At 51.5% G+C, this 19,205-nt stretch overlaps 7 protein-coding genes across 7 annotated transcripts; 4 read left to right on the forward strand and 3 right to left on the reverse strand.

Moving 5' to 3' along the window:
- The first annotated feature begins 124 nt into the window (after window positions 1-124).
- BKA55DRAFT_664574 (uncharacterized protein) lies at window positions 125-3,194 on the forward strand. The gene is made up of 7 exons (XM_046197701.1): window positions 125-264; window positions 330-578; window positions 655-826; window positions 894-1,429; window positions 1,585-1,617; window positions 1,981-2,028; window positions 2,093-3,194. The coding sequence occupies exons 1-7, from the start codon at window positions 244-246 to the stop codon at window positions 3,146-3,148; spliced, it is 2,115 nt and encodes a 704-aa protein (XP_046047844.1). The 5' UTR covers window positions 125-243; the 3' UTR covers window positions 3,149-3,194.
- Window positions 3,195-3,791: 597 nt separating this feature from the next.
- BKA55DRAFT_514647 (major facilitator superfamily domain-containing protein) lies at window positions 3,792-5,013 on the forward strand (the record flags this gene model as incomplete). Its single annotated transcript, XM_046187982.1, has 4 exons — window positions 3,792-4,024; window positions 4,090-4,307; window positions 4,356-4,583; window positions 4,649-5,013. 4 exons carry the CDS (start codon window positions 3,792-3,794, stop codon window positions 5,011-5,013), a joined length of 1,044 nt encoding a protein of 347 aa, XP_046047845.1.
- A 2,090-nt stretch (window positions 5,014-7,103) lies between these two features.
- BKA55DRAFT_691297 (chaperonin 10-like protein) lies at window positions 7,104-8,192 on the reverse strand (the record flags this gene model as incomplete). Its single annotated transcript, XM_046199645.1, has 1 exon — window positions 7,104-8,192. One exon carries the CDS (start codon window positions 8,190-8,192, stop codon window positions 7,104-7,106), a length of 1,089 nt encoding a protein of 362 aa, XP_046047846.1.
- Window positions 8,193-10,139: 1,947 nt separating this feature from the next.
- Window positions 10,140-12,102, forward strand: BKA55DRAFT_701624 (uncharacterized protein; the record flags this gene model as incomplete). Its single annotated transcript, XM_046200603.1, has 2 exons — window positions 10,140-10,280; window positions 10,407-12,102. 2 exons carry the CDS (start codon window positions 10,140-10,142, stop codon window positions 11,811-11,813), a joined length of 1,548 nt encoding a protein of 515 aa, XP_046047847.1. The 3' UTR covers window positions 11,814-12,102.
- A 154-nt stretch (window positions 12,103-12,256) lies between these two features.
- BKA55DRAFT_540596 (alcohol dehydrogenase class-3) lies at window positions 12,257-13,306 on the reverse strand (the record flags this gene model as incomplete). Its single annotated transcript, XM_046190286.1, has 1 exon — window positions 12,257-13,306. The coding sequence occupies one exon, from the start codon at window positions 13,304-13,306 to the stop codon at window positions 12,257-12,259; it is 1,050 nt and encodes a 349-aa protein (XP_046047848.1).
- Window positions 13,307-14,069: 763 nt separating this feature from the next.
- Window positions 14,070-15,390, forward strand: BKA55DRAFT_594977 (uncharacterized protein; the record flags this gene model as incomplete). Its single annotated transcript, XM_046195733.1, has 5 exons — window positions 14,070-14,164; window positions 14,267-14,516; window positions 14,587-14,758; window positions 14,814-15,288; window positions 15,336-15,390. 5 exons carry the CDS (start codon window positions 14,070-14,072, stop codon window positions 15,388-15,390), a joined length of 1,047 nt encoding a protein of 348 aa, XP_046047849.1.
- A 2,409-nt stretch (window positions 15,391-17,799) lies between these two features.
- On the reverse strand, window positions 17,800-18,807 carry BKA55DRAFT_691301 (chaperonin 10-like protein; the record flags this gene model as incomplete). Its single annotated transcript, XM_046199646.1, has 1 exon — window positions 17,800-18,807. One exon carries the CDS (start codon window positions 18,805-18,807, stop codon window positions 17,800-17,802), a length of 1,008 nt encoding a protein of 335 aa, XP_046047850.1.
- Between the last annotated feature and the right edge of the window lie 398 nt (window positions 18,808-19,205).

A 19,205-nucleotide genomic window follows, 5' to 3' on the forward strand; every position in this document is an offset into this window, starting at 1 on the left:
TCGGCAACAGAATGGCCCGAGGGCCCCACGGCTTGTTACTGATGGCACCAGTGGATTACACCACTTTTACTGACAAGAAACTTTCCTACTCGTACCATGCAGCCATAATAAGAGTCTTTGTCCAACTCATCAAGTATTCATATCTCAGCATTGTGCCACATTACAGGCAAACGACATAACAAATACCATCGTAACGTGCCATCCTTACTTCAATCTTCGAACATCCTCTACGACTTTGGCGCTATGTCTCCGCAGCTACTTGTTGTAAGTGCTTCATGGCTTCAGCATACTCGTCTCCCAAATGCTGACTCGTTATCTGTCTGCGATAGATCACCGGTGTCTCAGGGCATGTGGGCTTCCGCGTGCTCGTTGAAGCTCTCAGCAGAGGGTACAATGCTCGAGCTGTGATTCGCAATGCATCACAGACCGATCAAATCAAGGCCACCGATTCCGTGAAGCCGTACTTGACCCAGGTTGAGTTCGTAGTAGTCCCGGACCTGCTCGTTCCAGGTGCCTTCGATGGCGTACTTGACGGCGCGGACTGTGTAGTCCACGTTGCCTCTCCACTTCCTTCAGCAGTAAGTTCTTTTCCCTTCTTTACTGGTGACAAGATTTTCCCGCTACAATAGCTAATCAGAATACTCTCCATCATAGAGCCAGGAATTCAAGCGCGACCTGATCGAACCAGCCGTTAACGCAACCTTGGGCATTCTCAAGGCGGCAAAGAAGGTCTCGAAAATCAAGAGAGTTGTTATTACCTCTTCGATCGCTTCTCTTATAACTTGGGACTACCTTGTATCATCTGATATCACGAAAGTGTTCACTGGTAAGTGGGAGGGATAAATTTCTAAATATGCTCATCACAGCTTGTTAACACGCTTTGATTCTTATAGTGCGAGACACTTACACCCCAGCCAACCTTAACGGTCCCTTCGCAAACGCCATGGACGCTTACGGTGTCTCAAAGGCAGCAGCCCTTGCCGCCACGGAGCGCTTTATTCAGGAAGAGAAGTCGCACTTTGAAGTTGTCAGCATTCTACCCAGCATGGTGACCGGAAAAAACGAGCTGAACCGCACGCCCGAGGATGTCGGTAAAGGCAGCAACGGCACCACCCTTGGCGTTTTGCTAAACAACAAGAGCGATACCCCAAGTCTCGGTGTGTCAGTCCACGTAAACGACGTGGCAAGAGCACATATCGACGCGCTGGACCCTGCGATCCAGGGCAATCGCAACTACCTCTGCTCTTCGGGCGGAGTCGAGGGCACCACCTGGGAGGACGCCAAGGATATCGTCAGACGGAACTTCCCTAAGGCCGTGGCTGACGGCATTTTCCCCCTTGAGGGGAGCCAGCCTTCGCGGCCTATTCGCCTAGACTCGTCTGATACGGAAGAAGTCTTTGGGTGGAAGTTTGCAAGCTTTGAGGAGCAGGTGAAGAGCGTTGCGGAGCATTATCTGGAACTTTTGGCGGCGAAGTAGGGTACGCCCATCGGCCAGGACGATCAACAATGAAGAAGAGGCCCAGTCTGCTTGCTAGATCCCGGGTAACTTAGATATCAATATTTTTGATAATACAATGATAACAGGATACGCTGACAACAACGTGTCCTTTGGTGAAGGTCTACTAAAAAATTCGGTCTGTGGCATTCCCCCCCCCCCCCCCCCCCCCTGTCGACTAACTACATATCGATATGATTGCCAAGCATGCTAACTGCCGTTTCGCTTGAGCGCCCCCGATTGGATTTGTCAGATCGCATCGGACTTATCGGATCCACTCTGTGGCGAATTCTAGACCCGACCGCATCCAGTCTAGCTAAAGTTTAAACCAAAACTTTACGAATCTGTCCAATTTCTAAGCATTCAACTCAACTCAACCTCACGTTGAGCTATAATGTCATCACCTTTTTTGAACTCTACTGTCCTTCGTTCGCCAAGTTCGAGATCGACTTAGTTACTGATCTTAGTTACAAAAGATAATGCAGGAACCCCATATGCAAGAGGACACGCTGGTCAACGATGATCAACTTGCGGTATGTCTAGCACCTCGTGGTGTTATCACACTGGAAAGCCCCTAGGCTAACATGGCTACTGCAGAATCGGCGAGCGCGTGGAAGACGGGCTCAGCGGGAGTTCCGCCAGAGACAGATTGACACCATCAACGAGCTCCGGGCCGGCAAAGAGTCCATGCAGGCCGCCATCGCCTCAATAGCGCGCGCTGCGGCTCAGCAGGACAGCGCTGGAATGTCTGCAGCAGTGCGCGACGCGTGTCGACTCGCTGGGGTCGAAATACCCCAAGAGCCAGGCTTGTCCCGTGTAGACCCCCCGAGTTGCTCTGTCCGTGATGAGCCCCCGGCGCAGGAATCATCAGAGGTGGCCGGCGCCACAACGGTTTCATGGGAACAGGAGCCAGGCACCACTAATATTCAAAGCCAGTCTCCTCCCATATTGGGCAGAGCTCCCTATGCAGGTGGACTAGGCGTTGAGAAATCCCATCATCAATCCCATCATCAATCGGGAAGAATGTCGCCAACACTCGGCTATGGCCTCTGGTTCGGCCCCGAGACTTCCATCCCAATCGAGTATCCGCCCATGGACATTGTTCCATATCTCCAAGGCGGCTCTTCGCTCGCCATCACTGTGTTCTGGACCAGCCTCTCCTGGGGCTTCCAAATACTCGGCGCCGCGCTCGGAGGGAACGTTGAGGCGGTGGCTACAGCCCAAAACATATTCAGTGCTATTATCTCCACCAGTCCTGGCCGAGATGTCTTGAACGGCATCCACGCCCGCCTGATATATCGCAAGACGGGGACGATTGATCGAGACCATCCCGGCAACAAGCCAGAGCAGGCCCCAGGGATATTGGCAGCCATGGCCAGGTTATGCGAAAACAACGGCACCCCATTAGAGACTTTCCTAACGCCCATTGCGATGGAGGATCTGCTGAGGAACAGGCTAGGTCCTGCTTACGATGTGATTGATCGGGCCGTGCGCGGGTATGGCTCGCTAGAGGAAATAGCCCGCCTTCGTGGGCTGGTTCAGATGATGACTATAAGTAGTATATGTCTCGGGGACGGGCCACGGTGGCCAACTGAGAAGGCGGAGGACGTGGTTACGTATTGGGCTCATAGCGCCGGTTTACATATATGTTGATAAGTAATAGTAGATTTAAATAGGGTCAGTATTTATTAATTAAAACAGTATTAATGTTTATAATCTATTATCCAAGGACAGTCTTATGTCCAATGCCAGGTTTGTGTTAAATCCCAGACTTCAATAAAGAGTTAGAGTTAAAGTCAAGATTTTGTTCTTTAACAGTATTACTCTCTTGATATTAACATGCCTCCGTTATCAGCACCATAAGCACCAAGTTAGCTTCAATCTCAAGGAGCCAATAAGTAGGAACTTTTTCAATAAGAAATCATTAGATGTTTGGAGCTGCGGAGCTAGTGTCTACCCCTCGTTCTTGGCAAGGGAAGCTGTCAGCAGAGTAATTATCCGTCGGGTAGATTATTTCCCAAAACTAAGGACCCTGAAGGAAATAACCCAATTGGACGAGTCGACTACCAGTATTGAGAGGGATTTAGTCTAACCCCAGATGCAGTTCCCCGTCCAAGCTTCTCAATTCCCCATGGGGTAGCTTAGCTCAAGATCTACATGCCAAGTGGATATAAATAATTCAAGCTCCTCCATGTTGCAGTTCTTTCCCAGTATCAATCCAGTCAGCTCTCTGGTTCTGTGTCTTATTGCCTTCCCAAGACACCTTCCAATTTGAACTACAACCCCAACTCTCAATATGGGTGTTCGAACGTTTTTCAAGAAGAGGTCACTCAAAGTATCTGACGACAGAGTGACTAAAGCCGCGGATCTTAGCTTACGGGAGTCTATCTGGCTCATTGCACTTGTTACGGTCTTGTTCTTCCTCTGGGGCTTTAGCTATGGCCTCATGGACACTCTGAACAAGCATTTTCAGGTGACTTTGCATATCGATAGAGCCAGGTCTGCTGGACTGCAAGCTGCCTACTTTGGGTTCGTCTCATCATCATCCATGGCTGCCCTATGCCTTGTTATATCTAACCGTCATACTCCGATAGTGCCTACCCGCTTGCTTCTCTTGGCCATGCCGCGTGGATTTTACGACACTATTCTTACAAGGCCGTTTTCATCTGGGGACTGAGTCTCTATGCTATTGGCGCCCTGATTGCCATTCCCTGTATTAAAGCAAAATCTTTTGGAGGTTTTTGTGCAGCAATTTTCATCATTGGTAATGGTTTGGGGTCTCTTGAGACTGCCGCCAACCCGTTCATCACTGGTAAGCCTTTCCAGTGACTCTCATCCATCCCTGTCATCTGACTCGAAGTAGTCTGCGGCCCTCCCAAGTATGCGGAAATGCGGATCAACATGTCGCAAGCTTTCAACGGCATCGGCTCAGTCGTTGCACCCGTTCTAGGTTCTTATGTCTTCTTCAACTTTGACGACCAGAAGGCATTGGCAAACGTGCAGTGGGTGTATCTGTCTATCGCGGTATTCGTCTTACTTCTCGCCACCTTGTTCCTCTTCTCGAACATCCCTGAGATTACGGATGCTGGTACGTATCAACAAACCCATAGATCCGCGAGTGTTTCTATTCTGACACAGTTATCTCAAATACAGATATGGCCCAACAAGCCGAGTCCTCCAATTCAGATACACACGACAAGCCGTTAAGCAAGCAGTACCGACTGTTTCACGCCTCATTTGCACAGTTCTGTTACTGCGGAGCTCAGGTGGCCATTGCAAGTATGTTTATCAACTATGCAACCGAAACAAGAAAGAACACCAGCGATTCCACCGGCTCCAAACTCTTTGCCGGTGCACAGGCTGCGTTTGCTGTTGGTCGCTTCTTTGGCGTCTTGCTTATGAAGTATTTCAAGCCTCGTCATACCGGTACTCCGCTTGTTCCTCGATTACAATTCTCCTCTCTGTTCTGCTGCTCTCTGCAGTCTCCCGTGGTTTTAGTAGCATTACCAGCGAACTAGCTTGAAGGCTATTCTTCAAGTGTTCAGCGTCCTATCTACGGCGGCTGAAGCGATGTCCGCTTTCATGGCACGGGGTGGGTGTTTGGTGTAGGGTGTAAGTGGGTTGGTAAAAATAAGTAGAGGAGATTCTTGCAATATTGTTTCAGTATTGTGTGTCGAGTCGGCCTGTGGCCATTGCAAATCGTATAGTTGCATGGACTGCCTGCATGTTTGGCGTCCACTTTGCGTCATCTGATGGTGATTTTCCTCCTAGGTAGAACGAGTGGTTTCCTCTCGATGTCTCGGTGCACTGCAGCATCTCAGTCCTGTGCGCTGTCCATGTTCTACATCGAAAGAGAAAATGCTCGACTGTCTCTAGCGCTTGCCCACATGCGCATTGCTGCGACACTGCTAGTCTGATCCGAAAGAGGTATCCGTTCAATCTGGCCATGCCTGTCCTGAGCTGTGCTAGCACGCTGGCTTCTCTCCGCGATAAGCCATCGTACAGTAGTCGGGTGTGCTTGCCTGGGAGTGCTGCATCAACTCTCTTCGAAAACTTTCCGACATTGTCTGGTATGTGTCTACCGGTGCGCTGACTCAGTCGGGCCATATTCAGGTCGTTGATCGCATTCTGGGAAACTTCAGAGCTGGGATGGTACCGTCCCAGCTCGCACTTCGCGCTTCTTTCTTAGCCATCTCCAGCAGTCTGTGTTCAGCACTGGTGGACATCCATATGACAGCCACCGCGTTTCCCTTGGCCTTCATCGAATTAACGGAATCATGTATGCATCCAACATACTCTTGGCCGGACTGCTGGTGAGGGTTTCGGACCGTCAGCACGGCGGCTTGATTGCTCGTCAACAGTGCCACACTTCGATACTGAAGGTCGGGTAAATGTCTCAATGCGTACGCCATCGCCGCCAGGGGTAGACGGTACAGTGACTGACAAAGTTGGGCCGGCCAAGACGTACACCGACAAAATAGACGCTAATGTAGTCGGGAGAACCCGATGTGCGGGCGCTCGGCATCGTTTTCATCCGATGAATTTCTTGCATACATCAGTAATTCGGCTGAATGTTTAGTCGATGCGGCTAACTCTCTTCTACCCTACGGTCGAACTAATATCCGGCAGTCCATCGGCGTAATAGTACTTTCCTTTGCCTAAGACAATAATAGATCGGCACTAGGTCCCTCCGACCATGATGATCCCACCACTGAGGGCATACTAATCCTTATGATTGCTGAGCGTATTTTTGCAAACGTCTAGCTCTAATGTCTCATGACGACATTCATCTCCTCAAGGTCTTAGGCGCCATCGACGCGACGTGGGCTTGAAAGAATCAAGGGTTCAGGGATACATGGGGCAGAACATGGGACATCTACACATTACATGGACTGCAAGCCTTTAAGCTGGCTGTACTCTCATTTGTCTCGCCCTAAAAGAGGGCACAAACTGGTCGATATCGTCCTAGCACTCCGAGGGAAGAGAGGTTGGTCAACCTGATGAATCATCAAGGCCGTCGTTAATGTACACGACGAAATATACCAACTGTATTAAAAAACGAGGGTGTTGCATACTGCAGCCCGAGATCCTTCCCATTGCGCAGGACAAAGCGAAATAACACGCTGCAGACCGCCCGCAAGTTGTATACATCTCCCGGAGCTCTGCGTGCCTCTTGAGAAATTGTGACCGAGTAAAGCCGACAAGAATGAAGGCTCTCTTTACCCAAGTCGTGCTTCCAGGCCTGCTGCATGGCTTGGCCTGTCTCGCCGGCGGGTGGGGCCTCCCTGTAGGAAGGTCTCCTAATGGAGCAAGAGGCTTACAGGGTCATTAAGGCGTAGCCACGGCCGCCCAGGTGGCTTCCAGGCAGGAGTCGGTTGCCAATCTGTAGATTTTGCCTCGTGCCCGGGCATTTCAAACGGGCCACAACACGCTGAATAAACTCTTTCCCCTGCTGAAGCTAGTGACGTGACGAGTGTTCGTTGAGACAGCGATAAGACAAAATATCCGTGTAAGATTATTACTGGTCAATCACATAGTATTCTGATCTTGTCCAAAGAACTCAAGTCAAAAGACAGCAACGCTATTGGGATGTCCCGCCTCATTTCCTTTACAGCTTTACTACAAACTTGCCCCCTGACATCTTACCCGACCGCAGCTTATCAAGCCCGACCAAGATCCCGTCCCATCCACCCTCCTCAAGGGATATCGGGGGCGGCCTGAGCGTCTTGTCCCTCACGAGCTGCGGCAAGCTGACATAAAAACGTGCAAGTGCCTTGCGGTCATTGGGCAGCGCCGGGAACTTGGGCCCGACAGGCGGCAGCCACTGGAAGGATCGGCCAAAGAGCGTGTATGACATTAGGAGCTCGTGCTCGATACCGGGGTACTTGGCTTTGGCCGGGGGTAGCAGCGCAATAAGCTTGCCAGCCTTATTCTTGAGGACTGCGTCGCAGACGGCGAAGGATTTGCCCTCTGAGAAGCAGTCTACGGCAAGAGAGACGTCCGGGTACTGCTTGCTAATGGCGTCGGCGACCTCGGCGTCCTGGTAGTTGAAGACGGCGTCGGCGCCGTAGCTCTTGACTAGGTCGGTGGAGCGTGGTGAGGCGGTTGTGACGACGGTGTAGCCTGCAAGCTTGGCTATCTGGATGGTGAAAAGGCCGGCGGACGTGGAGCCGGCGTACAAAAAGATGGCAGGAGCCGGGTGCTGTTGTTGGGTGGTCTTCCCCTCGTCAGGATAGGGAAGGCCGAGGCGAACGTTTAGGGCCTGCATGGCGGTCACGGCCGAGATACCGAAGGTCGCGGCGACCGTGTCGTCCACATCAGCGGGGATCTTCCGGGCGAGATCGTTGTCGGTCTTCAGATACTCGGCGAAGGCACCCCTATCGGGGAAGAGACCGCCGTGGACGGCACCGGCGATTCGGTCGCCGACGGACCAGGAATTGGCGGCGTTGCTGCCGACCTTGACGACGACGCCGGCATAGTCGCAGCCGATGACACAGCCGGGCGGGGAGATGGCGTCGATATGCTTGTAGTCGGCCGGGTTCAGGGCGACTGCGCGAACCTTGACGAGGACCTCGTCTGGGGAGATGGCGGGCTCGGGGATGTCCATGAAGTCTGCGCCAGGGCCGCCGATGGTCTTACCCAGGGTAAGGGCGGCGACTCTGGAGAGCAGGTGAGATTTTGACAGGAGAGCCTTCATGATGACGATGGGTGGTAGATGGGACAGGAGAAGTATCGATCAGTGGCGTTAGGGCGGAGGTGGAAGGTCGGTGAAGTCAGGACTACCATATGTATCTACACCAGAGCTAGGTGCCGCAGTAACTAAGACTGGTTCGTATGCGCTGAAATTGCTGAGAGCCCGCTTGCATCACAATATCATTCCGGTGGATGACAAAGCATGTGAGCTGTATTTACGTGGTATCTCGATGGCTCCGGAGTAGCGCCATCAAACCCTCCGGATGCGAACCAACAGACTTGGCTCGGACGGTCCAATAGCCCCGTCAGTGGGCGGCTGGCGTATCTAAACCAACAGCGGAGTGAGATGGCATATCGTCCCTGTTTTGGCTGAACCCGGAGACACGAGGCTGGATGTTGTTGAACTGATTAATTGCAATGACCTGAAGCCGTAAACTTGTTTGCCGGGCGTCCAATGACACCCCCTGCTTGTCTGGCCAGCCTCGGCAGGCATTAAGAATATTAGTGAACCTGTTCATGAGCGTCGTTTCATCAGTAATCGGGACAATGATGTGTGCCAATGACAGCCCATACCAACATCCCCATGCTGGTTCCAGCACATTACTGATTGGGTACCACCATCCGGCATGATTTATCAACCTGTAGGGCGAAACAATACCCGACACGGAGTTTGCCGCAAACGAGTGTTTTTCACTCCAAGCTGCACCGTTGCGGAGGCGAAAGCCTGATCGCCAATCACTGAGGATAAAACAATGAGATGACTTGAGGTTTGGAATCTAAGCCGTAAACGAAAATGTGGGTCTGCATCTGGGATGTGTATTTGGAGTGACGTCATTCATGCCACTCACTACTTGACCATTTAGCCCGTTTCATATTGAAGCATCATCTCTAAAGTCCCAACTACTATCAGAATAATATCTTAGTGTCGCTCATAAAAGATGGCTGGATCTACTCGTATTGCGCACGTTGGCCAGGAGGCCAAGAGAAAGTCATCAAGCCATCCCACGGGCAGAATCGTGAGGCTGGGTGTCGCACTGGATGTGCTTAAAATGGATTGAAGGTCGGGTCATTCATAATGAGCAGCAGTAGTGAGTTAATTGGTTCTATCTTCTGTGTGGGGTATTCCATCCCACAGGTTTTACTTTAAATCACCCAGCTTGATTACTAAGGGCTGTTGTTCCTGAGGCTCGTTGTGACCATGCCCGGCCTGCGACACTGGGAATAGCTCCACGTGACCTATTTTATATCAGATATCTATCAATCAATCAATCAGATCAGATGCAGAGGGTAAAGTATCAGTTCAATTCAGATTTACGTCCCCATCTGATTTGATTGATCTGACGGCAGCCCTGGTCGTGGCTTTTCTATGCTTGTCAATGCACGAAATGCTCATCAAGGTGGAGCAGGGGCCTGCGCGGCGCAACTGTCCGCCGACGGAAGCAGCCTAAAGACTGTCACCGTCGGAGCGCATTACCTAATTGCAGCAAGACCTATAATGCCGATTAGCCTCAACCAGACGGCGTTTTAAATTACATAAGTTTCGGATGAATAGTAATTCGTGTTCGTTACGAATCACTATTCTGGCTCAGTCGATACGAGACATGGTCGGCCCGACAAGCTAGGAGAACCGACCCCGTAGCGGACGAGTGGCACAGCCTTACAGCAGGGCTCAACCTAGCCTCGGCAGAGACTGCCTCGACGGCCATGGCCCGCAGAGCGCAAAATAATCTGTTCCGCCTTTGCGGGTCAGAGGAGCTCCCCGGCTCTAGTCGTCGTCGTCAAGTCTTTGGATATTATCCAGGAATGGACTGCGAGGATGTTTATTATATCCATGTTCATTCTACATGTGCTTGACGGGGCACCACTCTTTTCTATCTGGTCTCTATTTCCAGTTTTTCACCTTTGCTCCCTTTGACATGCAGAAATCTGCTACTTGACTCCCTTATGACAAATGTCTTCACACATTGCACTTCCAGGCGCGCTGCGGCTACGATATAGATTTCGCTTTAATGGCTCAAAATCGGCATGGACTAGGAGATTGTGTCTGCCGCTCTTCATCCTTCTATCCATCGCTTTAACTTTATATTACCTAGTATGTATTATACCCTCCCTTAGCTGCCTTTATCATCAAGCGGAGCTGACCATATTACTAGATGTTTAATGAAGGCGTCGCGCACCCTCAATCACCTATTCAACCTGATTCTTCCTGGCGACTGAGTCAATCTCGGCTGGACGTCGGCAATTTGTCATAATTCTGCCTGTCGACGACTCTAGCCACGACCTCTGTAAGGTCATTAGTAGCATCATCGCCCTAGGGTATCCTGCGCCCGTAATTACTAACTGGAAGAGAGACTTCCATACCGACGCCGAGGGGATTGGTCCGTCGCAACTAGGCAAGATTACGGGAACACTAAGCTATCTGGAATGGGCAGCAGGTCAGGATGTACCCGATGAGGACAGGCTAGGCGACGATGATCTCGTCCTTATGTTAGATGCCCACGATATCTGGATGCAGTTACCCCCGGCCGTTCTCCTCCACCGGTACTTTAGCAGCAATCAACGAGCTAACAGACGGCTCGCCGATGAGCATGAATTCGACAAGAACCTGATGGAACAGACCATTGTTATCTCAGCTCAGAAAGGCTGCGTTGCCCCACGCGATAGAATCTCCAACCTCTACTGCCATGACGTGCCGGAGAGCACCCTCCCACCCGACGTCTTTGGCTTCTTTACCGACTATAAGATCGGGAGGTGGAAGTGGAAGTTTACGCGGCCCAAATTTGTTAATAGTGGCAGCTTCATGGGGCCCGCGGGCGATATGCGGCGATTCTTTCAGCGTGTTAAGGACAAGATGGACCAGGACCTGCTTGAGATTTCGTCGAGCGAGGACCTCGCTGGAGACCAGGGCATATTTGCCGAGGTGTTTGGCGAGCAGGAGCTATGGCGTCGACACGCCAATGCCGACGATAACGAGGTCATGTGGTCACGGAACAGGTTTGAATACCATCTGGGCCTCGACTATACGCAAGAGCTCTTTTACCCGACCTGTTACTCGGAGAACGATGGCTACTTTGTCCCTGTTAATGACCCCAGCGCCATGGAGAAGGAATCAAGCCGCGCGGGCGTCTCGCCACCCCGCATAAGGGGCGTCCCCGCAGATATCTACGAGGCTGATAACCCGCTCGCCAAGCTGGCCTATGCTCCGGACAAGGACCTCACCTGGGGCGAGGTACCGCTGTACGTTGATTTCTGGACAACAGCGATCCCCGTAGCGATACACCACAACGCCTGGAGAAATGGCCTTAAAAGCCGCCGGATAACGTGGTGGAACAAGATGTGGTTCTTCCCATACCTGCGAGATCTGCTGGAGGAGCAGATGCGGGCCGACTGGAGAGCAAGGCTGCTGGCAACGCTCGATGCCAAGAACGGCAGCCTTGAGGTCCGCCCGTACCACGGCAACGATGAGTCCAAGGCTGCCCTGCTATTCGGAAAGAGCAAGGAGTCTAAGAGCTGGGAGCTGCGGCCGACGGACTGGAACACGGTCTGCAGGAACAGCAATACGACGGCCGAGGCTAAGGCTCACTGGTACGACGAGGTTTTCCGGGATGGCAAGGGCTCATTATAGTGGCATATGCAATTTATTGGAAGTTAATTCATAGCGTCGCGTTATACATGGGTTCATGACAAGATTAGACAGAATGATGATCCTGAAAGAATAGTTTCAAGATTTGCATGTGACGGATGAGTTAAACAACGGCCAAAAGCTATAAATAGTTAGCCACGAAAATCTGGAATAGTCACAAAAAGCTGGAACATCGGCGAAGCCCGATTTTCGCTGAGGTTTACCTCCCTCTTTATATTCTTGGTTTCTATTGCAGTCTGAGGTGGAAAGTGGTAAGGACTCGGGGTTGATGAGGTTGAGGGTCTAAGGGGTAAATTGTGGGGGAAACAATGTAACGAGGTACAACGGTGTGGACCTATGAGGCGTATCCTCCCGGGCGGAATAATTCATTCATTTATTCATTATTGCGTGCCGTCTGTGTACGTCATGCATGCTGCATTCCGCAACTATATAGTGTACACAAGCTTCTTTCCGCTGACCTTCCCCTCTCTCACCGCCTGCAGCCCCTTAAGAGCACCGGCTAAGCCACTCCCTCCCTCATTCATACTGGGACGATGAGGCTTGATCTTGCCACCACGCAGAAGCTTCTCGCTGACAATCGAAAACCTCGTCGAAAATTCAAAGTCAGCTAGATTGGCATCGAAAGTATGCGGCCCGAACAGGAAGGACTCGCCGATCGAACTGTATGCCAAGGTCGTCTTGTTGGCCACCTTGTTGTTGATGTCCTTCACCTTGTCGTCGGGCACGGGCAGGAGCGAGCTGTACAGACCGCCATCGTCACTCAGCGCACGCACACTAATCTCGGTGCTTTTGCCCTTGGAGATGCAGTCAAGGACGTGCTTCAGCCGGCCTTGAGTGTGCTTCTTGATGTCCTCCGCACAGGTCTCCGAGCTGTAGTCGAACAATGCGTCGGCACCTAGGCTCTTGACGTATTCAAAGTTTCGTTGGGAGGCCGTAGCAATGACCTCAAGGCCAGATAGCCGTGCAAATTGTACGGCAAGAGCCCCTGTCGCCGTGCTGCCGCCATAGATGAGGACGGGAAACTTCTCGGCTGCAGGGGTCTCCGGCTCTGGAAGGCCGAGGCTTTGGTACAGGCCTTGCCCCACGGTCGTAATGCCGACCCCGAGCGTTGCGGCTTCTTCGAAGCTCAGGTTATCCGGGATGTGGATCTGCAAGTCACCTTTGGCGGTGATATACTCCCCGAAGGCGCCGTCTTCATGCTGGACAGCGTTGGATCCGTGGACGAATCCTGCGACGCGGTCGCCCTTCTTGAAGGCCTTCGTGACCTTCGGGCCGACCTCTTCAACGATTCCAGCGTAATCGCAGCCGACACGAGCTCCGGGGGAGGCGAAGTAGTCGACGTGCATAAAATCAGTAGGGTTCAATGCCACCGCCTTGACTTTGACAATGATGTAGTCATCTCGAAGCTCGGGAACGGACGCTTCGACGACCTGGGCATCTCCAGGTGCCTGGATGACGATAGCGTGGTTTTCCATGGTAAGATGCTTGAGGGAGATGGTACTGTACTGATGGATGAGATGACGAGTGTGAACGGCGGCTGCGCCGGGCTGTTAAATACCTTTGCCAACGCGCGATGTCAGGGACGGTGTGATTGATTTTCGAGTTCAACTCATGCATATGAAAGCGGTACGACTCCCACCCTAGCAGCCCTCCAGCCTGCCATTGAAGTCGGAAGAGCACGTCGAATTTTCCTGATACATAGACTTAGCCTACCGTATGCCATCCCTCCCCCGAGTACCGTGGAGGTGCAATGAACTGATTTCAAAGCAGCACCAAGAAGGTACGTGGTGGATACCGCCCGCTATGCTGAGTCGAGTCATTACAAGCGCCGTCGTCTTGTTCCATCGGCCGGCGGCATGAGATGGGCCAGGACCCGCACCTACGTCGTAACCCGTTTAGAGCGCGGCGTCTTTGTTGTCACTAAGTTTAGTAATCGAATACCAGAGTGTGCGTTATTTAGCCCGAGCACCGCCGGCTTTAAAGGAGGCTACTCTAGGAATTACTGATCCGGACAAGAATCGCCCCATGCCGATTCAAGCTGGTCTTCTAGCCTGTTTTTGTAAGACAGGTTTTAGGTCCGTACGATGAACCCGAAGATGCCAAGAGCAACAAGGAAGAAAAATGGAAGACGCCTTACTGATAGGAGACCTCGAAATGACTGATTATCTGTAGCTGCCCTCAATGCTTATTTATTTTGTCTATTGACGAAAGTTATGGAAAGGGGATGAGCCAGGCATTATGCCGAAATCAGAAACTAAGAGACATCCATTATTCTCCAAACGCATCACTGCCACACCCAGCCCTCTTCCGTATAGTCGCCACGGACTTATCATGTCAGCCCAATTGCTTGTCGTAAGTCTACGCGTAAATCCCGGGTGTTGCTGGCTTGGCTCTCAAGCCATTCCGTGAGGCACTGATTCTCAAATCTATTACAGATTCACTGGGGTTTCTGGCCATGTGGGCTTTCGCGTACTCGCCGAAGCTCTCAGCAGAGGCTACAAGGTCCGCGCCGTGATTCGCAAGCCCGAACAGGCTCAGCTGATAAAAACTACCGAATCTATTAATTCCTACTTAAGCCGTCTAGAGTTCTATGTGCTTCCCGACTTGTTCCTACCTGCAGCCTTTGACGGCACGCTACAAGGGGCGACCGAAGTGATTCATGTTGCCTGCCCCCTTCCCCGACAAGTGAGTACTGCGCATACCTCCTTCCATCGTTCCGGCACCAATGTCGAACATGTGTATTTACATTCCTTAGAGTGATAATTACGAGTGGGACCTGATCGAGCCGGCCATCAATGCTACAGTGGGCATTCTCAAATCGGCTGTGAAGGTTCCGTCGATTAGAAGGGTAGCCATAACATCGTCTATGGCGGCTCTTCACACTTGGGAATATATCACTTCGCCTGACACGACCCGGGTGTTCACTGGTACGTGGAATCTATACTTTATTATTCACCATAATAACAGGCCGTCGTTGTGCAGTTCGAGACTCTTATATCCCACCTGGGCCTGATACTCCCTTCGAAAATGCCATGCAAGCCTATGCAGCTTCCAAGGCATCCGCCTTTGTTGCCGCCGAGCGCTTTATTAAAGAAGCTAAGCCGACCTTTAACATTTTCAATATTTTGCCCTCTATGGTGATCAGAAAGAACGAGCTAAACCGCACGAGGGAGGAGGTCGTCAGCGGCTCGAATGCCACGGCCATCAGCGTCTTGCTGACTACTATGAGCGATATGCCCGCGCTTGGGGTTTCAATCCACGTTAATGATGTTGCCAAGGCTCACTTTGATGCCTTGAACCCCGCTCTCGCCGGACATTGTAACTTTCTCTGGTCTTCTGGAGGATTGGAAGGCACTACATGGGAGCAGGCAAAGGAGATCGTCAGGAAACACTTCAGTGAAGAGGTAGCTGACGGGACTCTACCCCTTGCCGGTAGACTCCCGATCAGACTTATTCGGTTGGACTCTTCGGAAACGGAAAGGCCCTTGGATGGGAGTTCACCAGTTTTGAGGCGCAGGTGAAGAGCGTCGTTGGGCACTATCTGGATCTCTCCAAGTAAAGATCTGTATCTCTTCGCAAGGACCTCTGGAATCTTGGAGCGCAGGCTCATGGGGTTCGTCGCGAAATGGGCGATTCTCTGAGGGCATTAATCCTCTTCTGTCCAACAAGCACGATTTTCCTGGGAAGCTGCTAGGTGTACTCTTGACAGGCGGAGGATAGTTTCCATTCTTTGGGACTTGTCAGCATGTCGTCTGCGCAGTGGCCAGGGAATGTACCTACAATCTCTCTAGCCGTAGGCCTGAAGTAGGGAGAAGACATGTACTCGTAGGAATTGTACTATTTGGCATGAAAGCAAAACTTGAATACCGTACTTCTTGATTCGGTCGATCCTTTTCACGATGCGCCTCAAGCTCTTTTGAACGTTCTCTCCGGGTCTGCTGCGTTTCCGCGTCTTACCTCTCTTCTCCTTGGGCATGATGTCCGTAGGGTCGGACAAGAAAGCGGAACGCGGCAGACAGTGTCTAGCCGAAGTAGCCTGGCCTGTTTTTGAGATTTGGAGACCGCAGTCAGGCATGTTCAAGAGGGCGGGCAACGACCGGTTTGATGTCCCTCCCGCGTGTCGAAGTAAAGTCATGCTTGCGATATCCAGCAGAATACCGCGGGGGTTGCCAAATTTGTACACCTACCCTTTCCAGCACAGCACGATTCAAGATAGAACATTCGCTGCAAAGGGGGTTGCGGTTGGCATGGGGCTCAAAAACCGGAACATGTGCTGCCGGACATCAACGCCGCACGAGTTGTCCAATCCGACATACACCACTCCACGGTCTATCACTCTAGCAACGGCGAAAGACGGCTAGACAGCGCGAAAAGGATCTGACAAGGACTAGGTGAAACTTTTGATGAAATTAACAGTAACAACCATTTTCGGTATCAGTTGAATGACGAACCATGAAGCAACGATCCTCGACCATCCCAATCTGGAACCCTTTCAGACACTGTTATTTACCTGCCGGTTGGATTCCAGCACAAACCGAAGGCGAGAATATATAGTCTTCCAATTTGATGACGTCTATCGCGAAACGTCCCCTCTTCTGTGAGTAGTGCATGATTAATCTCCTCGGCGTCCAAGTCGTTAGCTCGAATCTTATCCCTAGCCTCTGCGCGAAGCCAAAAGGACGACGCCCATTGCGATCAGCCTACCTTTCTATCTCGCATCCCTCCGGGCCGAGTGCTTCCTATCGACTAAATACATCTCGCTGGTCACCAAAAAAGAAAGCTTTACCCTTCACCCTCCTAATATCCAACTATTTTATCACCTTTTGATTGTAGGAATGGGCGCAAGCGAAGTTGGGGTCATGTCTCGAGCAGAAGAGCGACCGGAGATCATGCAGCTGCCCCAAGGAGGAGATGTCATACTCGTGTTCCATGCTCCGAGTTCGGATGCGCGAGATGCATTTGCGGTGTCCTCGGCGATCTTAAGCGTCACGTCCAATTAGTTCAGAGCCCTCCGCCGATGCGACTTTCAAGGAGTGTAACTCGACGTGGAGAGCGTCCGAGACTATCTCTGGAAGAGGACGACCCCACGGCGATGGAGATGATTCTTTTTTCTGTCCTTCACTATCAGAATCTGTAAATCTACGACGTGCTACACGCGGTGGAGCTAGCCGTCATTGCGATGCACAGCGACAAGTATAATTGCACAAGGGCACTGATACTGTGGATCTCCTAGTTGTTCGGCCACATTCGCGGCGGATCTAGTGTGGAAAATCTCGCGTTTCTGCTCGTGGCAGCCTACTTCTTCCGGGCGTCTAAGCACTTTAAGATTGTATCGACTGGGATTGTCGGGCAAGCGAACGCGAATCTCGGTTTGATATTGGCGAATCATCACATGAAGGTCTTCCTCCCACAGGATATTAAGGGTACGTGCGTGTGTTGAGCGAAACCATGGCTGACGGTTCACATTAACGTAGTGGCAGTGGGAGGACAACAATTTCATCACGGATATAGCCGACTGCCCATATCTCCCAAAGCTTAGTGTATCCCGGTTACATAGCGGCTTAAGATTGTTCAATTCATGGTCGTCCTTTCATCTTGTATCCGATCTATCTCTAGGAATGGTTTCCTACCGGGACTACCTCCCAGTCCAGGTCGATCAGTTATTGCTCCTCTCGAAAGATCCCGACGTGCGACTACCCTATAGGCCATGTCACACATGATTCCTTGCGACCCTTTCCAGATTGATCAACTGTCTCATGAATAGATACTGGCAAGTTATTTTGATGTCGAGCAGCTCCATGGTATTATAAAGTCTTGAGTACGCCTCGGTCGTCTTGTTTGGCGGCCAAGAGACCAAACTGCACCCCGCCCCGTCTCAAGCGTCGGCATCTGCGGTCAATCACGCTTGGCTTAAAACAAAACAAAGAGGGAAAGGGGAAAAAGGGGGGTGGGGGGGTTGTTCGTGATACTACATGCGGCCGTCAGGAATCAGCACTCCTCGGTATCGCATTTTCCCATTCCCCAATGCCTCAAACGCCTGTGTTATGCCCTTCTCCGTCATGGGAAAAGCCTGAACTATCGGCTTGACGCCGTTTCGGGCGGCAAACTCGAGCATTTTCTTTTGGACGGCTCGTGGTGCGACCATGGATCCTTGCACACGAAGACCCATTGAGACAAGAGCCGGGTAGGGAATACTGAAGTCGCCAAAGGAGATGGAGAGTGGGAAAATAGTTGCACCCGGGCTTAAGAGCGGGGTGTACAGCGTCCATTCCGGCGGGGAGCTCGAGGTGACGATCAGGATATCAAGCTTCTTCTCGCCAATGCTGAGCTCTTTTTTGCCCTTGGTGGAATAGAATGCCCTTGCGCCGAGCTTCATGGCCTCGGCCATTTTGGAGTCGGTACTACTGAAGACAGCGACATCGCACCCCATTTTAGCGGCGAACAAGATTGCGAGGTGTCCAAGGCCGCCGACACCAATGACGCCTACACGGGCTGTGGCAGCATCATCGAGCATGTGGAGAGCGTTAAAAACTGTCGCCCCTGCACACATGAGGGGTGCAGCTTCGACGTCGGTGAGATCGTCGGGGATTTTGAACAGGAAGGATTCCTTCCAAATGGCACCGGAAGCAAATGAGCCCTGATCGAGATCTGCAAATCCGTACATACTGCGGCTTGTGCAGAATGTTTCACGGCCAGATTGGCAAAGCTCGCAGAGGCCGCAACTGTCGTGCTCATAGCCCCATCCCACCCGATCGCCCTCCTTTAGCTGGCGAACTGCAGGACCTATGGCTTCCACAATGCCGATGCCCTCGTGGCCGAGAACCATATCTGTGTTGCGGTAGTGGACATCAGTGCCGCAGAGGCCGGAAGCAGTGACTCTCACGAGGACTTGATCGCCAGTGAGCTCCGTTTTCTCCGTAGTGGCCTTCTTAATTGAGCCATCCTGACTGCCTTTGTAGACTGTGAAGGAATGCATTTCCTTGGAAACTGCAAGAGGAATAGAGTTATCGCGATGAATACGTGTTTCTTTTAAATTAAAGAATGAAGTTTCTGTGGCACAGATTGAAACTTGACTGAGAATAAGCGGTAACTTAACCTGAACTTTATAGATGGCCAGATCCATAAGCATTATCAGCTGCAACGACAGTTGAACCACACGATAACTCGACGCGTCAAACTTGGGTGTGAATACCGAAGCAATAATAGACGAATGCACTAATTTACGGGCAAAATGCCGTAAGGCCCGGGCTCCAGGTATCGATTGCAGTCAGGCCGGTAATGCTGTAAATCACTCCCTGAAAAAAAAACTCCGTCGGACTTTGCTTAGCCCGACCGGCTGATTAATCAGGCCAGACTTTATATTTATCAGTAACA

The sequence above is a fragment of the Fusarium redolens genome (genome assembly GCF_020744475.1).
Source record: "Fusarium redolens strain MPI-CAGE-AT-0023 chromosome Unknown BKA55scaffold_10, whole genome shotgun sequence".
Lineage (NCBI taxonomy): Eukaryota > Fungi > Ascomycota > Sordariomycetes > Hypocreales > Nectriaceae > Fusarium > Fusarium redolens.

Coding starts and splice junctions, on each gene's coding strand:
- BKA55DRAFT_664574 (XM_046197701.1), top strand. CDS start 244: ATGTCTCCGCAGCTACTTGTT. Junction 579..654: donor CCTCTCCACTTCCTTCAGCA/GTAAGTTCTTTT, acceptor TCTCCATCATAG/AGCCAGGAATTCAAGCGCGA. Junction 1,430..1,584: donor TTGCAAGCTTTGAGGAGCAG/GTGAAGAGCGTT, acceptor CAATGATAACAG/GATACGCTGACAACAACGTG.